The 19380-nt window shown below is 53.4% G+C and overlaps 1 protein-coding gene across 3 annotated transcripts in view; it reads left to right on the top strand.

The window, feature by feature from the left end:
- Positions 1–19380, top strand: part of Plekhg5 (pleckstrin homology and RhoGEF domain containing G5) — a 29291-nt gene that overhangs the window by 5616 nt on the left and 4295 nt on the right. For 2 of the 3 annotated variants that reach the window (XM_085838554.1, XM_085838555.1), the window contains exons 1-16: positions 4189–4372; positions 9494–9623; positions 10410–10512; positions 10836–10896; positions 11178–11269; positions 11640–11776; positions 12049–12197; positions 13489–13698; positions 13785–13976; positions 14218–14313; positions 14961–15011; positions 15216–15365; positions 15669–15779; positions 15877–16026; positions 16100–16237; positions 16367–16486. In XM_085838554.1, coding sequence (XP_085694680.1) covers positions 4253–4372; positions 9494–9623; positions 10410–10512; positions 10836–10896; positions 11178–11269; positions 11640–11776; positions 12049–12197; positions 13489–13698; positions 13785–13976; positions 14218–14313; positions 14961–15011; positions 15216–15365; positions 15669–15779; positions 15877–16026; positions 16100–16237; positions 16367–16486 — 2010 coding nt within the window. In that variant the 5' untranslated portion in view covers positions 4189–4252. Of the gene's footprint in view, positions 1–4188; positions 4373–9493; positions 9624–10409; positions 10513–10835; positions 10897–11177; positions 11270–11639; positions 11777–12048; positions 12198–13488; positions 13699–13784; positions 13977–14217; positions 14314–14960; positions 15012–15215; positions 15366–15668; positions 15780–15876; positions 16027–16099; positions 16238–16366; positions 16487–19380 lie in introns of those variants that run through there. The other variant, XM_085838556.1, reaches the window with a different exon arrangement.

Here is a 19380-nt window from a genome sequence, read left to right as displayed (position 1 = left end):
GATCTTGCAGGGGCCTAGGCCTATGCGGTGCTTGGGAGGATGCTGTTCCAACCGTGCCCTATCTGGAAATACCCAAAAGGCCCCTGGGGGCCAGCAGAGGGCACAAGAAGCTGTGCCTCAGGCTTCCCGGGGAAAGGGAGGCCAGTCCTGGTGGGAGACAGGGAGGTGGAGGCCAGAGGGTTCTTAGGCCCTACAAATGCCTTGGTAATCTTCCCTGGGTGACCTTGCTCTTGGGTATTTGCTGTTCCTGGGTCCCACATCAAGTTCCAGTGTCCACTAGGATCCAGCAGCTGTCCTCAGCTGGCACATTCTAGGAGTGCCCAGTGTTTCCTTCACACAGGTGAGGTGATCCCCGTCTGGGAGGAGCAGGGGGAGGTGGGGCATAGATGCTTCTCACCTTCCTCCCCAGGAGCCTTCTGAGTGTAGCCAGGGAAGCAGGCAGCTGGAGTCCAGGAGCCACCTTCAGGGGGCAAGATTCACACTACAGCCCCTTCCTCCTAGCCGCTCCAGGGGAAGGGACCTGCCTGTAGACAGGCTTCTGGTCCTATGCCAGCCATCCTAGGTCAGGTCTGGAGACCCACAGGACGAAAGGGTGAGGCCCAGGCCAAGGGAAAGGAGGAGGCCCCGTGAGCCGCCTGCAGCTCTGAGAGCCGCCTGGCAGAGCCACCCCACCCTGGCTGGCCTGCCCACGCATGCAGGCTCCACCCTTGGATATCTGAGGTGGCGGGTAGAGCCCTGGGCCATCTCTCAGGGGAGCCCAGCCCTGCTAGAGAAGCCTAGGGCAAGTGAGCCATTCACACAAGAAGACCCAGCTGCTATCTCAGGGCCGTCTGCTGTGGGCCGGGCCCTGAGATGGTTGTGGATCTTGCCCCAGATTTGTAGCTCCTGTTGGGCCCAGAGTTATTCTCAGTCCAGGTTGGCCCTGTGTGGACCATGGGTGTTCACAGAATCCTCTAACTTTCTGGAGTTGGGAGAAAAGCCCTAGTGGGGGCAAGAGCCTGTCTGGGGGTACCTGGGGACTCCATTATTCATCAGCTTCAGCATCTAGTTTCTGGGTCAGTTTCAGCCAGGCAACTCTGTTCACCCTGGGGCGAGGCTGGGCTGGAGAGGGGCCCCCTCCCCAGGGTGAGAGGCTGGGACCTCAGCTCTGCTTCTTAGCTCCGTGCTGTCTGTTAGGTGCAAGCCTTTCCCCTCTATGGCAGGAGCTAGGGCTCCTTTCCTCACCTCCATCCTGTCACTTCCTTTACCCTATATTCTGGTCTGGGGCCTCAGGGCCTTGGTCCCCTAAGCAGCAGCCTCCACCCTGGTCAGGATAGCTAACACATTGCCAGGCTAGAGCCCAATCTCTCAAAAGTCCTTTTTAGGTAAACGTCCTGGCCCCAGTGATCTTTACTTACTGAGACTTAGTTAGCCCAGACCTGTAGAATTTCCTCCATGCTGTCTTTGAGCTCCACCCTCTTCTCCTCAAGGTGGTCTTCAAGACCCTGTTGTCCACCATTTAGCCTGTGCCAATGTCCCAGCCCTAACCATGCCTGAGCAACGGGCAGATGTGTCACAGATTTGTGCATTGGCCCACCTTGGTGTACTGGCGACCTTGGGGCAACCTGCATTCTCTTCAGACCTTAGCTTCTTCCTGTTAAGTTGGGGGCCATCATGGTCTCCTTCTCTGCCTCTCTGAGGAGAGTGGAGTTTGTCACTCAAGCTCCTGGGACAGGAAGTTGGGAGGACTTAGTGGACAGTAGTAGCTATCTTCTGAGTGTGGGACCCGGACAGAGGCAGAGGACTGGTGCAGGATAACATGAATCTGAATGGCTACTCACCTGCCTGGTCACACCCAGGTTCCAGGAAAAGGGGAAGGCTGTATTGGCACTTGGCCACAGGTCCTGGAGAACTTCTCTGTCCCAGAGTCCTTCCATGGTTGAAGCCCCTCCCTTTGCCTTCATTGCAAGTATCGCTCCTGCGGTTGGCTCTGTGCCAGGACCATCCTGAAGGCTGAGGACACAGAGTGAGCCGATAAGTGTCACTAAGCCCACTGGCCTCTGGCAGGAAGGAATGATGGAGAGCAAGGAAGTCACGTGATTAGAGAGCCGAGAAGAAATTAATTCAACATTAGGGACTGAGGCTAGGAAGGAGGCTGAGGGGTTATTTTGAGAGCCCTTTGGGGAGGTAGGATTGGGGCCCAATGACAACCATTTGAAGGTTGAGCACATGCAGTCCTGGATAGAGTGTGGTGGGGTGAGGGCTCTGAGCTCGGGGAGGCACAGGATATCAGCCCGAAGGCCAGAAGATGAACGGCTGCATGAGTCCAGCCAGGAGGCAAAGAGGGAACCAGGTTATGGTGGATATTTTTAAAAAATAAGATAAGAAATTTTAGTTTTCAAGGGAGTTACTTGTGTTGTCCATGGTGAGTGACCTGGCCTCGGGGAGTGGGGTGGGGTGGTGGTGGTGGTGAAGGTAGTCCTTGAGGTCTAAGCTTAATTACCGCCCTACGAGCCCTCTCAGAAGTCCCTGCTTCCTTCCGTTCCCCATGGTGTCAGATGTAGGGGTCACCTCGGAGGTAGATGTGCCAGGGACTATATGCCCGTACAGGGTACTGAGGCATCTGCCCAGAGGCCATTCCACAGCCAGAAGCAGAAGGCTGTGCCTTGGCCAGGCGTGTTCATTCACTCCTGTAATCCCAGAATTGCCTAAAATTCAAGGCCAGCCTTGGCTACAGGTATAGGACCCTATCTTCAAAACAGAACTGCATTAACAAAGACTCTAGCTCCATCCGAAGAGGGCTAGCCTAGCACGCAGGCCAAGACCCATGCAAAGAGGCAATTGGGTATTAGGGTTCCCTAGAATACGGTTTCTACAATGGATCCCGTTATATATATAAAGGGGATTTATATATAAAGGGGATTTATTGGAATGGTTTAAGGGCTGTTGTCCAGCAAATCCAACAGTGGCTACCTATAAACAAAGTCCAAGAATCCAGAAGTTGCTCAGTCCACAAGGTTGGATATCTCTGGTCTTCAGTAGACCCTGGGGTCCTAAAGAAGTAGCCTCCCATGCCAGTGAAGGAATGGACTTGCTAGTAAGGCGAGGGCAGGCAGGCCAAGAGCGAAGTTTCCAGCAGAAGGTGTGGCCCAGGTGAAAGGTGTGTCATTTCTCCTTAAGATATGAATTAAAGACCTGCGTCTTCCCACCTCAAGGTCTGGATCAAAGACTTACCTCTTCCTACCGAAAGGGTCTGGACTAGGAGTGAATTTACTCACTTTGAACCAAGCCAAAAAAAAAAAACAAAAAAAACAAAAAAACAAAAACCCAAATCTCTCGCAGGTGTGTCCTCCATTTCTGGATTGTAGGTCACTCTACTCTATAGAGCTCTATGTGGTCAAGTTGACGACCTAGAAAGAGCCGTCACCGTGGTAATCACAGTTTAGTGGAGATGCAGGCAGATCAGAAGTTTAAGGTCTGCGAGACTGTCACGGGCCAGTCTGGGTGTAACTAACAGGCCGTGCACTTGTCTCTGTATGTCTACATTAACTGTAGGAGATGGAAAGGGATAAGGTGGCCACCCTACTTCCTGGGGGTGAGTGTTGAAGCCCTTTGATAACTGGAGACAGCCCCACCCAATCCGGACAGGGCGGCTTGTCGGGCAGTGCTGAGCGCCCTCTGGCGGCAGGGAGGCAGCCTAATGATACCAGTGACCTGCAAAGGCCTGCCTGACTTAGGAGTTTCATTGGCCCAACTCCCAGGGGACAGCTGGGCACTGCCCAGGCCCTCTGCTTTTTCCCACTAACCCTCCTTCCACCTCCCGATTCTCTCCCAGGTCATGTGTTCCGTTGGAGTCCCTACTGGAGCAGATTCCAGGGCTCTTGTGTGTGTGTGTGTTAGGCTTTGCATGGGGCTGACATGGGCCCTCAACAGCAGGATACTGGAGACCCAGCAAAGAGAGTTGTCCATGGGTGCCTGGCAAGCAGTGTCCTAGGATCCCAAGGAAGTTGACCCGTAAACCAGCTGCACCCCTCCTGTGTGGCATCTGGAGCCCAGCCCCTGGGGTGGAGAAGCACAGGGTTAAGGCCCAAAAGCTGGGCTTCCAGTCTGTACTCTGGTCTGAGTAGCCCAGGCTGGGAGTGGCTGGGGTTCCGCGGGGTGTCACCAGCCCAGCCCCCTTCACCCCTCCCAGGGCGCAACTGCACAATGGCAGGAAGCGGGGCTCAGTGCTTTGTCCCTAGCACGGCGCAGACCGTAGCTTCCTCCGGCCACCATGGGGACAGGACCGGGCGTCTCCGGGCATCGAGCAGCAGCCAGGCCCAGCTCTGAGCTGCCCTCCCCAGATTCCCAGCCCCTCTGGGTCGGGGGTCATGCCGGCAGCAGCAACAGCCAGGTAGCGGGGAGTGGGGGGATGTGGGGGGGTAAAGCCTAACGGGTGGTGTGCATGACTTGATCCTCTCTGTCCCCCTCCCCAGGGTGGCTGAGCCCCTATCTAGACTGCAGCACACTGCTGAGAGTGGGGATGTGGCTTGAGGGGGTCCTTACCTTGGGGCTAAGAAGCCGGGCACCAGAGATGCCCCTCAACCCCTGGGCCGTTGGTGTGTATTGACTCCGGACACACCTGTGGGGCCTAAGCCACCCCTCCCCCTTTCCTTCCGCTGTCCCACACCCTGCTCAGCCACTCAGCCCTGCCTGAGAGGAGAGCCTGTCTTCAGTGCTCTGTTCCTTAGCCTCAGAGTGGGATGGCTGTGCCCAAGTGTCCTTCTCTGTATTTGTGAGACATCTCCCCTTTGACCCGTTGGGCTTCTCCCACAGAGTGGAGCATCACTGCCTATAGAGGTGGGTTTGGTGGATGGTAAAGAAGTCGAGGGAGGCCTGGAGTCTAGTCTGCTTCAGTGCTGGGGAGACCCTGATGCTTGGCAAGAGGGATATAAGGGGGGTGGGGTGGGGGAAGATATCCAAGAGGGCTTTCCCCTGCCCAACCCCAACCTCAATTCAGCTTGTGGATTTTCTCTCTGGGGATTCCAGAACGACATCCTGGCTTCATATGGGAACTCTGGTTCAGTTCCTGTATGAGCTGACCTCTGTGGTCCCCGGAGCCTAAAGGTCAGAGGCAGGACGCAGTCTCTGCTGCTGTCATGGTAGGAGGGCTGGTAGTCGTCTCAGGACTGGAAAGGGAATCCATTGAGGTTGTCAGTCCAATATCAAATTGGCCAGAAGGAATAGAATGAAATCCCCACCCCCAACCCCTGTGCTCAACACACACACACACACACACACTGTGGCTCTTTTTGTCCTGGAACTCCTGTATATTTCAGGCTGGTCTTGAACTTACAGAGTTCCCTGCTTCTGCCTCTGGAGTGCTAGGATTAAAAGCGCTTGAGGTGCTGTCTTTATGTTGACTAAATTAAAAAGAAAATTGTGGCCCTTAATTAGGCCCCCCTCCCCGGAACCTACAGTTTAGCTCAGTCTCCACTGTGTCATACTGAGACCAGAACCTTGGCTTGGCTGGAATGTAGCCACACCTGGCATTGACTGCCGGAAGCTCTCCTAGTCAGCCGGGGGCTGAAGCAGGGAGCCCTGGCCAGGCTGGTGGAGTAGGTAGCGCCTGGGAAAAGGGATTGAAGGGAAAGCTGGTGCCTCCGAAGACTGTAGTCAGAAGGAGGCACTTAAAGCTGGGAGGTCCCCTCAGAATTTTCTACATGCCCTGGGGCTCATGGCTGTAGGTAGGTAAATGTTTTCCTGCCTTTATCTGCAGTAGATTAAAACAGGAACTGAAAACATTTCCAAGTCTTGACCACCCGCTGTTAGGAATCTGGGTCTTAAAGTCCCTTTCCAGACCCAGTTCCTGTCACTTCCCCCAGGGCGAGTGGGCCACCTGCCAACTGCTGTTTGTATGTCCGGATCCTATTCTGTCACTAGAGCCCAAACTGCAAGCCTCAAAAGATTGGTTTCTTTCTGGAACCCACCCTCCCCCAAGGCTGACCGGGGTCTGCTTTCCCCCCCACATACCTCTCCATTGTCTGGTACCTGGCAGTGGTGTGGACCTGAGTGGGTGGGGCTTCAGGCCCTGGCTCTGCTAGGCGTGTAACCTGTGGTAATAGACTTCCCTGACCTGAGCTTCACACGCCTCTTATGGAAAATGAGGATGCAGGGAGGTGACCCAGTTGACCTCAGTATAGCCCCTGGCAGAGGAGGAGGACCACTCTCCAAGCAGCTGAGGCTTTCTGCTGCCTTTTCCTCCCTCCCCACCCCCTCCTCAGTCACTGCTGTCTAAACCATCTTCCTCTTGTCTGTCATCTTGGGCATCTCTTGAAGGCTCTCTCAGCCGGTCTCCATTGTGTCTCTACTTGCCTAGTACATAAATTATACAAATATTGAGCAGGCAGTATGGCTCAGTGGGTAAAAGCTGGTAGCCTGAATTTGTCTAGACCTGAAGATAGGGCTTTGAATGAGTTAGTTAAAATATTAGTTTTGGGCTGGAGAGATGGCTCAGTGGTTAAGGGTACTGACTGCTCTTCCGGAGGTCCTGAGTTCAATTCCCAGCAACCACATGGTGGTTCACAACCATCTGTAGTGGGATCCGATGCCCTCTTCTGGTGTGTCTGAAGACATCTATAGTGTACTCATATACATTAACTAAATCTGAGAGAGAGAGAGAGAGAGAGAGAGAGAGAGAGAGAGAGAGAGAGAGAGAGAGAGAGATTAATCCAGCATAGACTATTCAGCAGAGGAAGGGAGCAGATCGGAAGGCTGGAGATGAGTTAAGAGGAGACCTTGGGGTGTTAGCATTGCAGGTCAGGTACCAGCAGGTATCCAGGCTCAGAGATAGGGACTCTCCATTTTTACAGAGGGAGGTAGACTTGCTGGTGGGTTGAGAGGATATAGTGTAAGTCCTAGAACAGGGTTCCCTCCGACCCCTCCCAGACAGCTGACCAGATAGGGGCTGGGGAGACCACTTAGCAGGCTACCAATGTCATCTGTAGAAGAAACCATCAGAACAGCAGTGAGTGTTGAAGCGGCAGGCACTGGCTCAGCTGTTAGGAGCAGTGACTGTTCTTCCCAAAGACACAGGTTCGATTCCAGGACTCTGACCTCTGTGTACACTGTGTGCTTGTGGTACACATGCAGGCAGGCAGAACAGTCAGATGAATGGTAGGAAACAAAAAGGAAACAAAACGGAGACATGGTTTAAGGTCATTCTCACCTACATAGTGAGCTGGAGGCCAGCTTGGGCTACACAAGGCCATCTTAAAACTCCCTTTCCTGATCAGAAGAAACGAAAAAGGAAATCCCACTCACTGGGAGAGCATTACTGCTCTGCAGTTTCCAGCACCCACATTGGGTGACTTGAAACCGCCAACCTGAAACTCCACAGACACACACACAGAGCTGACGTAACAGGTAAAAGCTTATAGAAACAGGCTGATGACCTGTTCCTAAAACTTACAGTAGGGATAGATAATTTATTCCTAAACGTTGTTCTCTGATCTATACACACACTTACACAGAGTAATTAAAAAGCTGGACCAGAGCCCCCACTGGCTGTTCTTGTAGAGGACCCAGGTTCAGGTCCCAGCATCCACATGGTGTCTCACGATCTGGAACTTCAATTCCAGGGGCTCCAAAGATGTCCTTTGGCCTCCCCAAGATCTCTGCTCACGTGATATACGTACATGCAGGCAGATAGGCATACATAAAATAAAACTTAAAATAATTGTTGGGTGGATGGGGGTTTTGAGACAGGATCTTTCTGTGTAGCTCTGGCTGTCCTGGAATTCTGACCAGGCTGGCCTCGAACTCAGAAAGCCACCTGCCTCTGAAGTACTTGGATCAAATGTGTGTGCCACCTCTGCCCAGCAAACTTTGTACATCTAAAACAAATAAAATCTGGGCAGTGATGGTGCATGCCTTGAATCCCAGCACATTGTGACCAGAGGCAGGAGGATCTCTTGAGTTCAAGGCCAACCTGGTCCACAGAGGGAGGGAGGGAGGGAGGGAGGGAGGGAGGGAGGGAGGGAGGGAGGGAGGGAGAGAGGGAGAGAGGGAGGGAGAGAGGGAGTTCTAGGAGGTACTGGCCCGTAATCCTGGCTACTCTAGGGCCAGAGATAGGAAGATTACAAGTTCAAGGCAAGTTAGTGAGACCCTGGCAGAGGAGGTAAGGAGAGATTGGTGGCTGCGTGCCTACGGAGCGTTGGGTGACTCAGGCTGTGTGGGATTTCTGCACCAGAGCAGACATGAAGAGAACGCCTGAGAGGAGGCAGATGTGATGTGGCTTACTCTCCGAATCCGGAAGGTTGAAGTATGTCAGCGTGCTATTCTTATAACTCTGAAGGCCCGAAGTATTTAAAGATGAAAACTGGGGGAAGCCAGGCACAGTGGCTCATGCCTGTGATACCAGCACTCGAGGGGCTGAGGCAGGAGGATTGCTTTGAGTTTGACGTCTGCCTGAACTATAGTGTAAGATCCTGTCTGGCACCACCACCTGCCCTGGCCTTCTGACAGGCTGGGGTTACAAGAGATTTCCCATTTTGAGGGAGTGTGGAGAATTGCGTGGAAGCTGTGTGGAGTGTGGAGGCTGTTTCCCTAGGAGGGAAAGGGGAGCAGAGGCCAAGGGCTAAGTGAGCCCAGGACTCTGTTATAAGTTGTAAGGGTCGCATGCCTTGTGCTCAGGGAGGGAAACTTGGCCCTGCAGGAAATGGGAGAGTCAGGGGTGAGAGTGTGTGGGCAGATCTGGGAAGAGGAGCTGGCTCATGGGAAGCCCTCAGCTGCCCTGGGTGTGTGGACAGACGGATGATGGACAGGCAGACATGGAGGCAGGAGCCTATGGGCTTCTTGCTGGCTTCCGGAATTTTTTTTTTTAATGGAAAAAGCAGGAAGTGAAGTAGAACTGCATTGGGGCCAGGCCATTGTGGAAGAGGCTCATGGCAGTTAGAAGCTAAGAAGCTGACAGCCCTCCAGGAAGGTGGAGGAACAGATACATATAGTTAAACATGGCAAATACATGTGCAAGTTGCCAGGCAGGAGTGGCGTGTGCACGTGTGCATGCACATGTGTGTGTGTGTGTGCGTGCGTGCGTGCGTGCGTGCATGTGTGTCAGTGACAGCCACAGCCTGCTTTAGAGGCTATTCAAGGCTCAGGCAGGCCATAGACCCGAGGGCCTAGGCCCAGGCAGCCAGACTGCAATGCTTATCCGAGTTTAGGGTGTTCCAATGCCAGCTGAAGATCAGTAACAAAGCCCTTTTGGGGGGTTCTTCCTGCCAGAAAGTCCCTGGTAGCCCTGGTCCACTGTTGATTGTTTGAAGTCTCAGAAAGAGGGTTTGTTTTCTCTGCATTCCTTGGAAGCAGGTAGTGGGGACTCGGGAAAGGTTGTCCAAATGAGCTGGCTAAGGGAAGCAGAAGGAACTTGGTGGGAGAAGATGGTGGATGGCCATAATAGTGGTCTGAGTGTGTATGTGTCTGTCTGTCCGTCTGTCGCCCATCCTGACCCCACGTCTCCATCCTTCTCCCACAGGTATGCCATCATGCCGATTGCCAGCAGCTGCACCACCGGGGGCCTCTCAACCTGTGTGAGACCTGTGATAGCAAGTTCCACAGCACCCTGCACTACGACGGCCATGTCCGATTTGACCTGCCCCCGCAAGGTAAGTCTGAGGACCCCTCCCGGCCTGGCCCAGCCTGGCCCTGGAACTCTAGTCAGCTCAGAACTCCGTATCTTGGTGGGAGCAGTGTTGGGTGGGTATTGGAACCTTAGTGGAGTCACATGAGGAGCAGGAGAATGAAATACAGGTCCACCTCCTTACCTCCCACAGCTGTCTCTGCCCCTGGCCAGGGTCTTCCCAATTTTTCCTTGGGGCCACCAGCAACTTCTGGGCAAACTCTGTTGGTCTAGGAGAACAGATGTAGCCACTGTGTTTGGAGGGAACTTGGAGGAGGGGATTAGAAACCCTTCCTGCTAGCTCTAGCTCTGAAAGACACCCAGGCCACCTGCCACCTTGTCGCTGGTAAGAGAGACAAAGGGACTCTCACTCCCCCAGGATTCCTGGGACTTGAGATGTGGGCAAGGCAGAGCGGGAGGGGAGGCCTTAAAGGAAGAGGAGTGGACTTGGTGTCTGTCTGGGACAGTCCTTGAGACATGGCCTTTTTACAAACCTCATGCTATAGAAAGGTAACTGAGGTTACAGGTGGGTTTGTATTTGGGGTGAGGCATCACCTGTATATCCTCATAGAGCCTATGGCCCTTTTGGGTCTGGGGGGCACAGATAATAATGATAGACCCCATTCTTGGCAGAACAGAAGGGCTTGAACCACTGGGAAGAGAGGAGCTAGGGATAGCCTGGAACTGAGTCTCTGCTGGAGGCTGTATTTAAGGGCTAAGGATGGGCCATACAGGGAGCAGGGACTTAACCCCTGCCCCCTTTTCTCCAAAGGCTCTGTCCTGGCCCGCAATGTTTCCACCCGGTCCTGTCCTCCCCGCACCAGCCCTGCTGCAGACCTGGAGGAAGAAGAGGAAGGCTGTACCGACGGAAAAGGGTAGGTGTGCTCCACCACGGGCAGAGCCACCATCCTAGGAGTGAGCCCTCCAGAGGACTGATGGTCGACCCTCTGCACCCCCAGACTGCCTCAGCTTAGGCCAGCAAGCCTGGCTGACTCCTAGCTCAACTAGTTAACCATTGTGTGCGACTCCAATCTCGGCCACCAGAGGGCGGACTGTGCCACACAGGTAGCAAGCAGAGTAGCCAGCATTCATATCACTTCCAGTTGATGAGGGGTGGGTGGGGAGCCTAGCAAGACTCCCACTTACATCCCACACTGGTGAGGACCCATCACCACCTCAGCATCTGCTTCCCTTACAGGGACCGGAAGAGCGCCGGCCTAAAAATCTCTAAGAAGAAAGCAAGGAGGAGACACACAGATGTAAGGAGCCAGGAGGGCTGCTGACAGCCTTGGCCCCCAAAGCCCCCATCTCTCCCAGGCCTTTTCCTCTCCTGAGGCTAGTGTCCCTGCTCTGAACTCTAGGGATGGGGTCTGGAGTGAGCCTGCCCCTCCCTTGCCTCCCTGCCCTTCAGCTCAGACAGGTAGAACACCAGGGGCCTCTCTAGGAGTATGGCTGGGGAGATCTCTGGCCTCCCCCTCCCAGTTGGGATTTTCATCTGCGTGGTGACCGTGGAGAAGCTAACAGTCCAGTGTCCTCTCAGGACCCGAGCAAGGAGTGCTTCACCTTGAAATTCGACCTGAACGTGGACATCGAAACAGAAATTGTGCCAGCCATGAAGAAGAAGTCACTGGGGTAGGGCTTGAGGAGGAAGTGGGAAGGACAGAGACAGCTCCTTTGTCAGGGTTCCCAGTCTCTGCAGGGGTGTGTCTGTCTGTCTGTCCGTGTGCATGTATGTCCACGCCCATGCATCTGTGCACCGCTCCTATGGGTGTTCAGGCCTGTGTGGCTGTCACACCATTACAAGGCTCACCTGTGTTTTCTAATCCTGGCTGTCTAGCTGTGCCTGAGAGGGACTTACAAAGCTCTGGGGACAGGTGTCTGTGTGTGTGATATTGTGCATACTGCTTTTCTTTATAATCGGGGTGGCAGCTGGAGCTGTGTCTGGATGGGCTGGGTAGCCACGCGATTGTCCTCCTGAAGCACATTCCTCCCTGGGGTGCAGGGAAGTGTTGCTGCCTGTGTTTGAGAGGAAGGGCATCGCACTGGGCAAAGTAGACATCTACCTGGATCAATCCAACACACCCCTGTCCCTCACCTTCGAGGCCTACAGGTTTGGAGGACACTACCTGCGGGTCAAAGGTGAGCAGAGAGCCACAGGTCCCACAGGCAACTGTCTGGGTGGGACGGTTGGGGCCTCCTGGATCTAGAGCCCTTCCTGGGTTCAGGTTCCCATTGGCCCTGCTCCTGGGCAGGCTCATTAGCATACAGGTGTCTCTGCTGGGCACTTGTGGTTGGTGTTGGCAGGGTGGGGCTCCCAGAGAGGGGGAGAGAGGACAAGGGCCCTATGTCTCCCACACTTGGGCACTGAGGACTTCTTGTCCCCCCCCCCCCCCCCCAACACGCCACCCTAGCCAAGCCGGGGGACGAGGGCAAGGTGGAGCAGGGAGTGAAGGATTCCAAGTCCCTCAGTCTGCCAGCCCTGAGGCCCAGTGGGGCTGGGCCCCCTGTGTCGGAACGTGCGGACCCTCAGAGCCGCCGAGAGAGCAGTCTGGACATCTTGGTGAGCAGGGGTCCCTGTTGGGGTGCGGGTAAGGCGGGTGCCTCCTCAAGGGAGACTCCTCCTAAACTCCCTCGTTTCTGCAAGGTTGTGGTTGTCTGTGAGGGCGTCAGTCTTTCTGTAACTCTAAGATGACAGGAGCTGGTTGTAGGATTGGGGCTGGTCTAGTGGGCACATGGAGTGTGTTTATCTGTGGGACAGAAAATAAGCACAGTTGTGTTGGGAAGTGAGGATATACCCCCTGTAGTCTCATGCATCTGTTTCCCCTTCCTTTCTTTTCTGTTGTTTTTGTTTTGTTTTGTTTCTGAGACAAAGTCTCCATGTGTAGCCTTGTGAGTTCTGAAAATCTTCTGTGTAGAGGAGGCTGGGCCTCAAAGCCCTGACTCTGCCTCCCGGAGCTGAGATTAAAGGCACCACCACACCTGGGTTTGGTTTTTTTGTTTGTTTGTTTGTTTGTTTGTTTGTTTGTTTGTTTTTCGAGACAGGGTTTCTCTGTGTAGCCCTGGCTGTCCTGGAACTCACTCTGTAGACCAGGCTGGCCTCAAACTCAGAAATCCGCCTGCCTCTGCCTCCTGAGTGCTGGGATTAAAGGTGTGCTCCACCACTGCCCCGCTTTGTTTTTTTTGTTTGAAGGGGATGGTTGAGACAGGGTGCTTTTTGTTTTTTTTTTTTGTGTTTGTTTGGTTTTTTTTGTAAAGCTTTGGCTGTCCTAGAACTTTCTCTGTAGACCAGGCAGGCTTTGAGCTCAGGTGTGCGCCTAGCCACCTGGGTCTTCTTTCTTTCTCTTCTTTTGTGTTTGAGCAGTGTGTGTGAGCACTTTGCCCTCGTGTGTATACGTGTACCACCTGTACATGCCATCCCCTGGGGAGCTGTAACAGCATCAGATCTATAGCTGTCGGGTTATTACAGACAGTTGTGAGTTCCCACATAGGTAACGGGAACCAAACTCTGGGCCTCTGCAAGAGCAGCCAGGGCTTTTTGCTCTTAACCGCTGAGCCATCTCTCCAGCCCCAATGGGACCTTTTGAAGCTCTGTCTGTAGGTGCCACAGAGTGGTGTGTATGTGTGTGTGAGACTGAGTTTCTTCCAATTTCTGCTTGTAGCCAGGTTGTCTGGGACAGTAGTCCCAGTGAACCCGTGTGAATATCTGGGTCTCAGGGGAAGTGGTAGGTACCCTAGGCCAGGGATGCAGAGACCCTTTTGTCTGCTTGGGTGATCTGGGGTTCCTAAAACCCTGGTGTGGAGCTGTGGGGCTGGTGTGAGCTGCATTTCACCATTTATGCCTCCTTGGTCAGGCCCCTGGCCGCCGTCGCAAGAACATGTCTGAATTCCTGGGAGAGGCAGGCATCCCTGGACACGAGCCCCCTGCACCTTCCAGCTGTTCTCTGCCCGTTGGGAGCAGTGGGGGTACCAGCAGTGGCATCAATGAGAGCTGGAAGAACCGGGCAGCCAGTCGCTTCAGCGGCTTCTTCAGCTCCAGCCCTAGCACCAGTGGCTTTGGCCGGGTATGGAGCCCCGTGGGTTTGGTCGGGGAAGGGCAGCTAGCTAACCCAGACCCTGACCCTGGCCCTTCCCCTGGGTCTCCTCTCAGGAGGTAGACAAGATGGAACAGCTGGAGAGCAAGCTACATGCCTACAGCCTTTTCGGGCTACCCCGGATGCCCAGGAGGCTGCGCTTTGACCATGACTCCTGGGAGGAGGAAGAGGAAGATGACGAGGAGGATGAAGAGAGTTCAGGCCTGAGGCTGGAGGACAGCTGGAGGGAGCTCACTGACGGGCATGAGGTTGGTGTAGTAGCTAGGAGAACACACCACTTGACTGGTTTAATGGCGGGGGAGGCCTACTCTGGTGTTAATCTGGGATATCTTGACAGTCGCAACCCACACATCGGGAGGGTGGCCTTCCCCTCCAGATCTCCGAGTTCCTATCGATAAGATGAACAAGTTGCTAGCCTGGTTGCTCACCCTCCCTGACTGTCTCCACACTCCCTCGGCTACTGGCTAACCTGTACCACCCTCCCTCTAGAAGCTGACCAGGCGGCAGTGCCACCAACAGGAGGCAGTGTGGGAACTCCTCCACACAGAAGTCTCCTACATCCGGAAACTACGTGTGATCACCAACGTGAGTGTGGGACCCCAGGACCATGTTGCTTCTCACATGCACAGGCCAAGAGCGTGCCTCAGTGCCTCAGCTAAGCTGGGCCTTCACCTGGCTGGCTGTGTTTGAAAGCAGGAAAGTTAGATAAGGGGTGCAAGCAGAGGGGATTCCTTCAAGTGCCTGGGAGGGGGCTTTAGTTTGTTGGCCGGGTGAAGCTGGTTTACCCCAGGTGACGCCTCACTTGTTCAAAGGCTGCTTCTGAGCACCTGCTGTGTGTCAGGTTCCCAGCAGCAGCCAGGCCACCGTGGGCGTGACAGAATGGATAGCACTTAGGGGACCTCAGCTGGGGAGGGTAGTAGCACCGCCTGGCCTTGGCTTCCTGGAAAGAGCTTCCTGGACAGAGGCTGAGCCAGGACAGAGGTGACCCAGAGCATTCCAGATGTGTTAGGAAGACATTCTCCCCAGCTCTCCTTCTGATGGCACAAGTCAGCCTCTCTCAGCTGGGCCATGGGTGGGTTGGAGTTTCTGGGTGTGAGGGGTCCAAACGCCCTCTTTATTTTGGGGTGCTTATGAGCCTTCTGGGGAATGGGTAGCTAAGAGTCTGGGTAGGACTTCAGGGCCGGGACACCACCCCTACACGACCCTGCTGCAGTGTCCCCTCCCCCCCACAGCTGTTCCTGTGTTGTCTTCTTAACCTGCAAGAGTCGGGGCTCCTGTGTGAGGTGCGACCTGGCCTGGGGCGGCGGCGGGGGAGGTACTAGGAAAGAGGCGGGGCCTAGCTGGGGGAGGGAGAGGGGCGGATACTAAGTACCTGGCCTGGGATGGCAGCGGCAGCGGTGGGGGAGGTACGGAGCTTGAACGGGGCTAAATAGGAGGAGTGAGTGGGTGGGCCAGGGTGGGGCCAACCCACACTTGTGTACGCCCAGGTTGAGGCTGAGCGCTTGTTCAGCAACATACCTGAGATCGCCAAGCTACACCGCGGCCTGTGGGGCAGCGTGATGGTGCCGGTACTGGAGAAGGCGCGGCGGACGCGGGCGCTGCTGCAGCCCAGCGACTTTCTCAAAGGCTTCAAGATGGTATGAGCAAAGACGCGGGAAAACTCCCAGGGCTGGATCCTGCCTGCCCCTCTAGTTCCCACTGATCTTAACCCCAGGTTACCTCTGTGGCCAAGAGTAGTAGGTGTTGGTGACTTGGGTTTGAATCCTTGCTGCCTGGCTACGGGGTTGTGTGTGTGTGTGTGTGTGTGTGTGTGTGTGTGTGTGTGTGTGTGACTCTCTTGAGGCTCAGAATCCTCCCCTGGAAAGGCTTCCTCGCTTGGGTGGTATGGGAAGCCGCCTGGAATCCGGAGGTAACAGGTGCTGTTGTTTGCCACGGGCCAGTTTGGCTCACTCTTCAAGCCATACATCCGATACTGTATGGAAGAGGAGGGCTGCATGGAGTACATGCGCGGCCTGCTGCGTGACAACGATCTGTTCCGGGCATACGTCACGGTGAGGGCCTGGATGCAGGACTGTGGGCGGCACAGCTGGGTGGGCGGGTCTTGAAAGGGGCGGGGTTAGGACTGAGCTCCACCCCATTCCCCCGTAGTGGGCGGAGAAGCACCAGCAGTGCCAGCGGCTGAAGCTGAGTGACATGCTGGCCAAGCCCCACCAGCGGCTCACCAAATACCCACTGCTGCTCAAGTCGGTGCTGAGGAAGACGGATGAGCCCCGCACCAAGGAAGCCATCGTCACCATGGTAACCTGAAATGTGAGCAGACTGTCCTAGGCTCCATCTCTCCCAGATCCTAAACCCCATCACCTATCCTCAGATCAGCTCGGTGGAACGCTTCATACACCACGTGAACACGTGCATGCGGCAGCGGCAGGAGCGGCAGCGCCTGGCGGGGGTGGTGAGCCGGATCGATGCCTACGAGGTTGTGGAGGGCAGCAACGATGAGGTGGATAAGGTGAGCCAGCACTGAGTCATTGCTGGTGTCGTGAAAGCGTCGGGGTAGGGGTGGGGGTGATGCTGCAGATCTCCCTTGGGGGCACCAGATTTTGGCCCTGACTTCTGACATCTCCTCCCCCATCTAAAGCTCCTGAAGGAATTTCTACATCTGGACCTGACAGCACCCATGCCTGGAACCTCCCCTGAAGAGACCCGACAGCTGCTGCTGGAAGGGAGCCTGAGGATGAAGGAGGGGAAAGATAGCAAGGTGACCCCAGGACACCCACCCTACAGCCTTGTTCCATTGCCCTCCTTCCCGAGGTTCTCCTGGGCCTCAGTCGGTGGTTCATTAACTGCCTAGTTAGTTACACGGTAACCGCCCTGGTTTGCTTTCTGTCGGTATGATAAAAACACCACGATCAAAAGCAATTTAGGTAGGAAAAAATAAATGTCTTTGGCTTTCCTGAGGAGAGCCAGGGCAGGATCGCAGAGGCCATAGTGAAATGCTTTTTTCATGGTTTGCTGGCCCTGCTTTCTTTCTTTCTTTTTTTTTTTTTTTAAAAAGATGTATTTATTTATTACATGTAAGTACACTGTAGCTGTCTTCAGACACTCCAGAAGAGGGCGCCAGATCTCGTTACGGATGGTTGTTAGCCACCTTGTGGTTGCTGGGATTTGAACTCCGGACCTTTGGAAGAGCAGTCGGGTCCTCCTACCCACTGAGCCATCTCACCAGCCCTGGGCCTGCTTTCTTACACAACCCAGGACCAGCTATACTGCCCATGGTGGGCCAGGCCCTCTGACATCAACCATTAATCAAGGAAATGCCCCAAAGACTGTCTATAGGCTAAATTTGATAGAAGTGTTTGTCTCAGTTGTAGGTCCCTATTCCTCGATGACTCTAGCTTGTGTCAGACTGACAAACTAGCTAGCATGGTGCCCTAAGAGCCCATGATCAATGCCATGGCGGGGGGTGTGAATGCCCACCTACAGTTTACTGAGTAAGAGTAGCAGTGTCACAGCCGGGCGTGGTGGCTTAATCCCAGCACTTGGGAGGCAGAGGCAGGCGGATTTCTGAGTTCGAGGCCAGCCTGGTCTACAAAGTGAGTTCCAGGACAGCCAAGGCTACACAGAGAAACCCTGTCTCGAAAAACCAAAACAAAAAAAAAAAAAAAAAAAAAAAAAAAGAGTAGCAGGGTCACAGCTCTTGAAGGTGACAGGGAGAAATATATTCTGCAAAGCCAAGAGCTCCCCAGAACCTTGCCATTGAGAATCTGGCTATTGCCTGGTAGGTAAATACTTGTAAATTGTGGTTTTTTTAACATCACCTCCCTTTTTATTTCTTTCTTATTAAAAAAAAAATTATTTAGTGTATGTGAGTACACTGACATTGTCTTCAGACACACCAGAAGAGGGCATCAGATCCCATTACAGATGGTTGTGAACCACCTTGTGGTTGCTGGGATTTGAACTCAGGACCTCTGGAAGAGCAGTCAGTGCTCTTAACCGCTGAGCCATCTCTCCAGCCCTATTTCTTCCCTTTTTTAAAAAATGTATATGAGTGCTCTTGTTGCATGCACACCTGCATTCCAGAAGAGGGCATCACACATGGTTGTGAGCCAGCACGAGGTTGCTGGGAATTGAACGCAGGACCTCTGGATGAGCCAGTGCTCAGCCGAGCCCTCTCTCCAGCCCCTCTCTTTCTTTGTTTATGGTGGATTGAGTCCAGGTCCTCGGGAGTGCTAAACAAACCCTCTAGTGTGTTGGCTCGCTCCTAGCAGATTTTTTTTTCTCTTTTCCATTAGATAATAAAATAAAGTGCTTAATATTCAATAATTTATTATATATTATTATATATAGTTATAGTAGATTCATAAATATTTAACACCTAATAAAAAAATTTTGCAATAGGGTCTTATGACCCTCAGAATCACTGTGTGGTTGAGGCTAGCCTTGAACTTATTTTGTTATAACACAACCTTAGCTGGCTTGGAACTCCCTATATATTACAGGCTGGTCTCAAACTCATAGAGATCTTCCGCCTTCTGCTTCCCAAGTGCTAGGATTAACTGTGTGCACCACCACGCCCTACTTAGACTCCTGTCTCTGCCTCCCAAGTGCTTAGACTGCAGGTACAGGACACCATGCCTAACCTCTTACTGTTTTGTTTTTTTCCTGAGACAGGTTTCCCTGTGTAGCCCCGGCTATCTTGGAATTCTCTCTGTAGAGCAGGCTACCTTGAACTCAGCGATAGGCCTGCCTCTACCTCTCAAGTGCTGGAGTTAAGGGTGTGTGCCTCCACTGTCCAGGTCACTTACTTTTTAAAAAAAATATATTATCATTAAGATAAATCATAAATGCGTATATCTTTTTGCTCGTTCACCGATCTCTCTTCCCTTCCTTCTTTGAAGGTCTCACCATGCAGTCCTGGGTGACCTTGAACTCCCAGGGATCTGTCTGCCTCTGCTACCACAGCTCATAAATGTGTATCTCTGATATAAAAAAAAAACAAAAATCATCTTTTAATTTTGAGGCTCAAAACTGGAGAGGTGGCTCAGTGGGTGAGAACACTCACTGTTCTTCCAAAGGTCCTGAGTTCAATTCCCAGCAACCCCAGTAGAGGGGTGAATTAGAGCACTTCTAAACCTCCCCACAGCAAGCGAACAATCCCCTGCGGCATTCCTGACTTAACATCTCCTAAATCTGTATTTTAAATTTGCTGCCCTGGCTCCTTGTGGGCAGCTCCCTATCTTTGCTTCCCAGGGTGCTTCTAAAATTCCCGCCTCTTTCATCCTATCTAGTCATTGGCCATTGGCTCTTGATTGATCAAAAGCCAATTGGAGACCGGGACCCTCAGCATTTTGACACACAGATTCTCGATTTGGGGGGCTGGATTAAAACAGATGATTAGAATCAACTCCCAACACCCCGTGACACCTCACAACTGTGTAACGCTCACTTCTGGTGTGCACATGTACACACAGACAAATACCCATACATGTAAAATACATGTACATACCTCCAGGTATGTACACTTAATACGCTTTGTTAAAAGATAAGTTTCATGAAAATCCTTTCATGATAGAAAAGGAAGGTGTTGAACAAAAACTGAGCTCCCCCAGGAGCCATTGGGCTTGGTGGCACATGCCACCAAGTCTTGTT

The sequence above is a fragment of the Mus caroli genome, unplaced genomic scaffold, assembly GCF_978045245.1.
Source record: "Mus caroli unplaced genomic scaffold, Mus_caroli_1 scaffold_6, whole genome shotgun sequence".
Lineage (NCBI taxonomy): Eukaryota > Metazoa > Chordata > Mammalia > Rodentia > Muridae > Mus > Mus caroli.
Note: the sequence above shows the minus strand (reverse complement) of the source record. Positions and strands in the feature narration are given on the sequence as shown.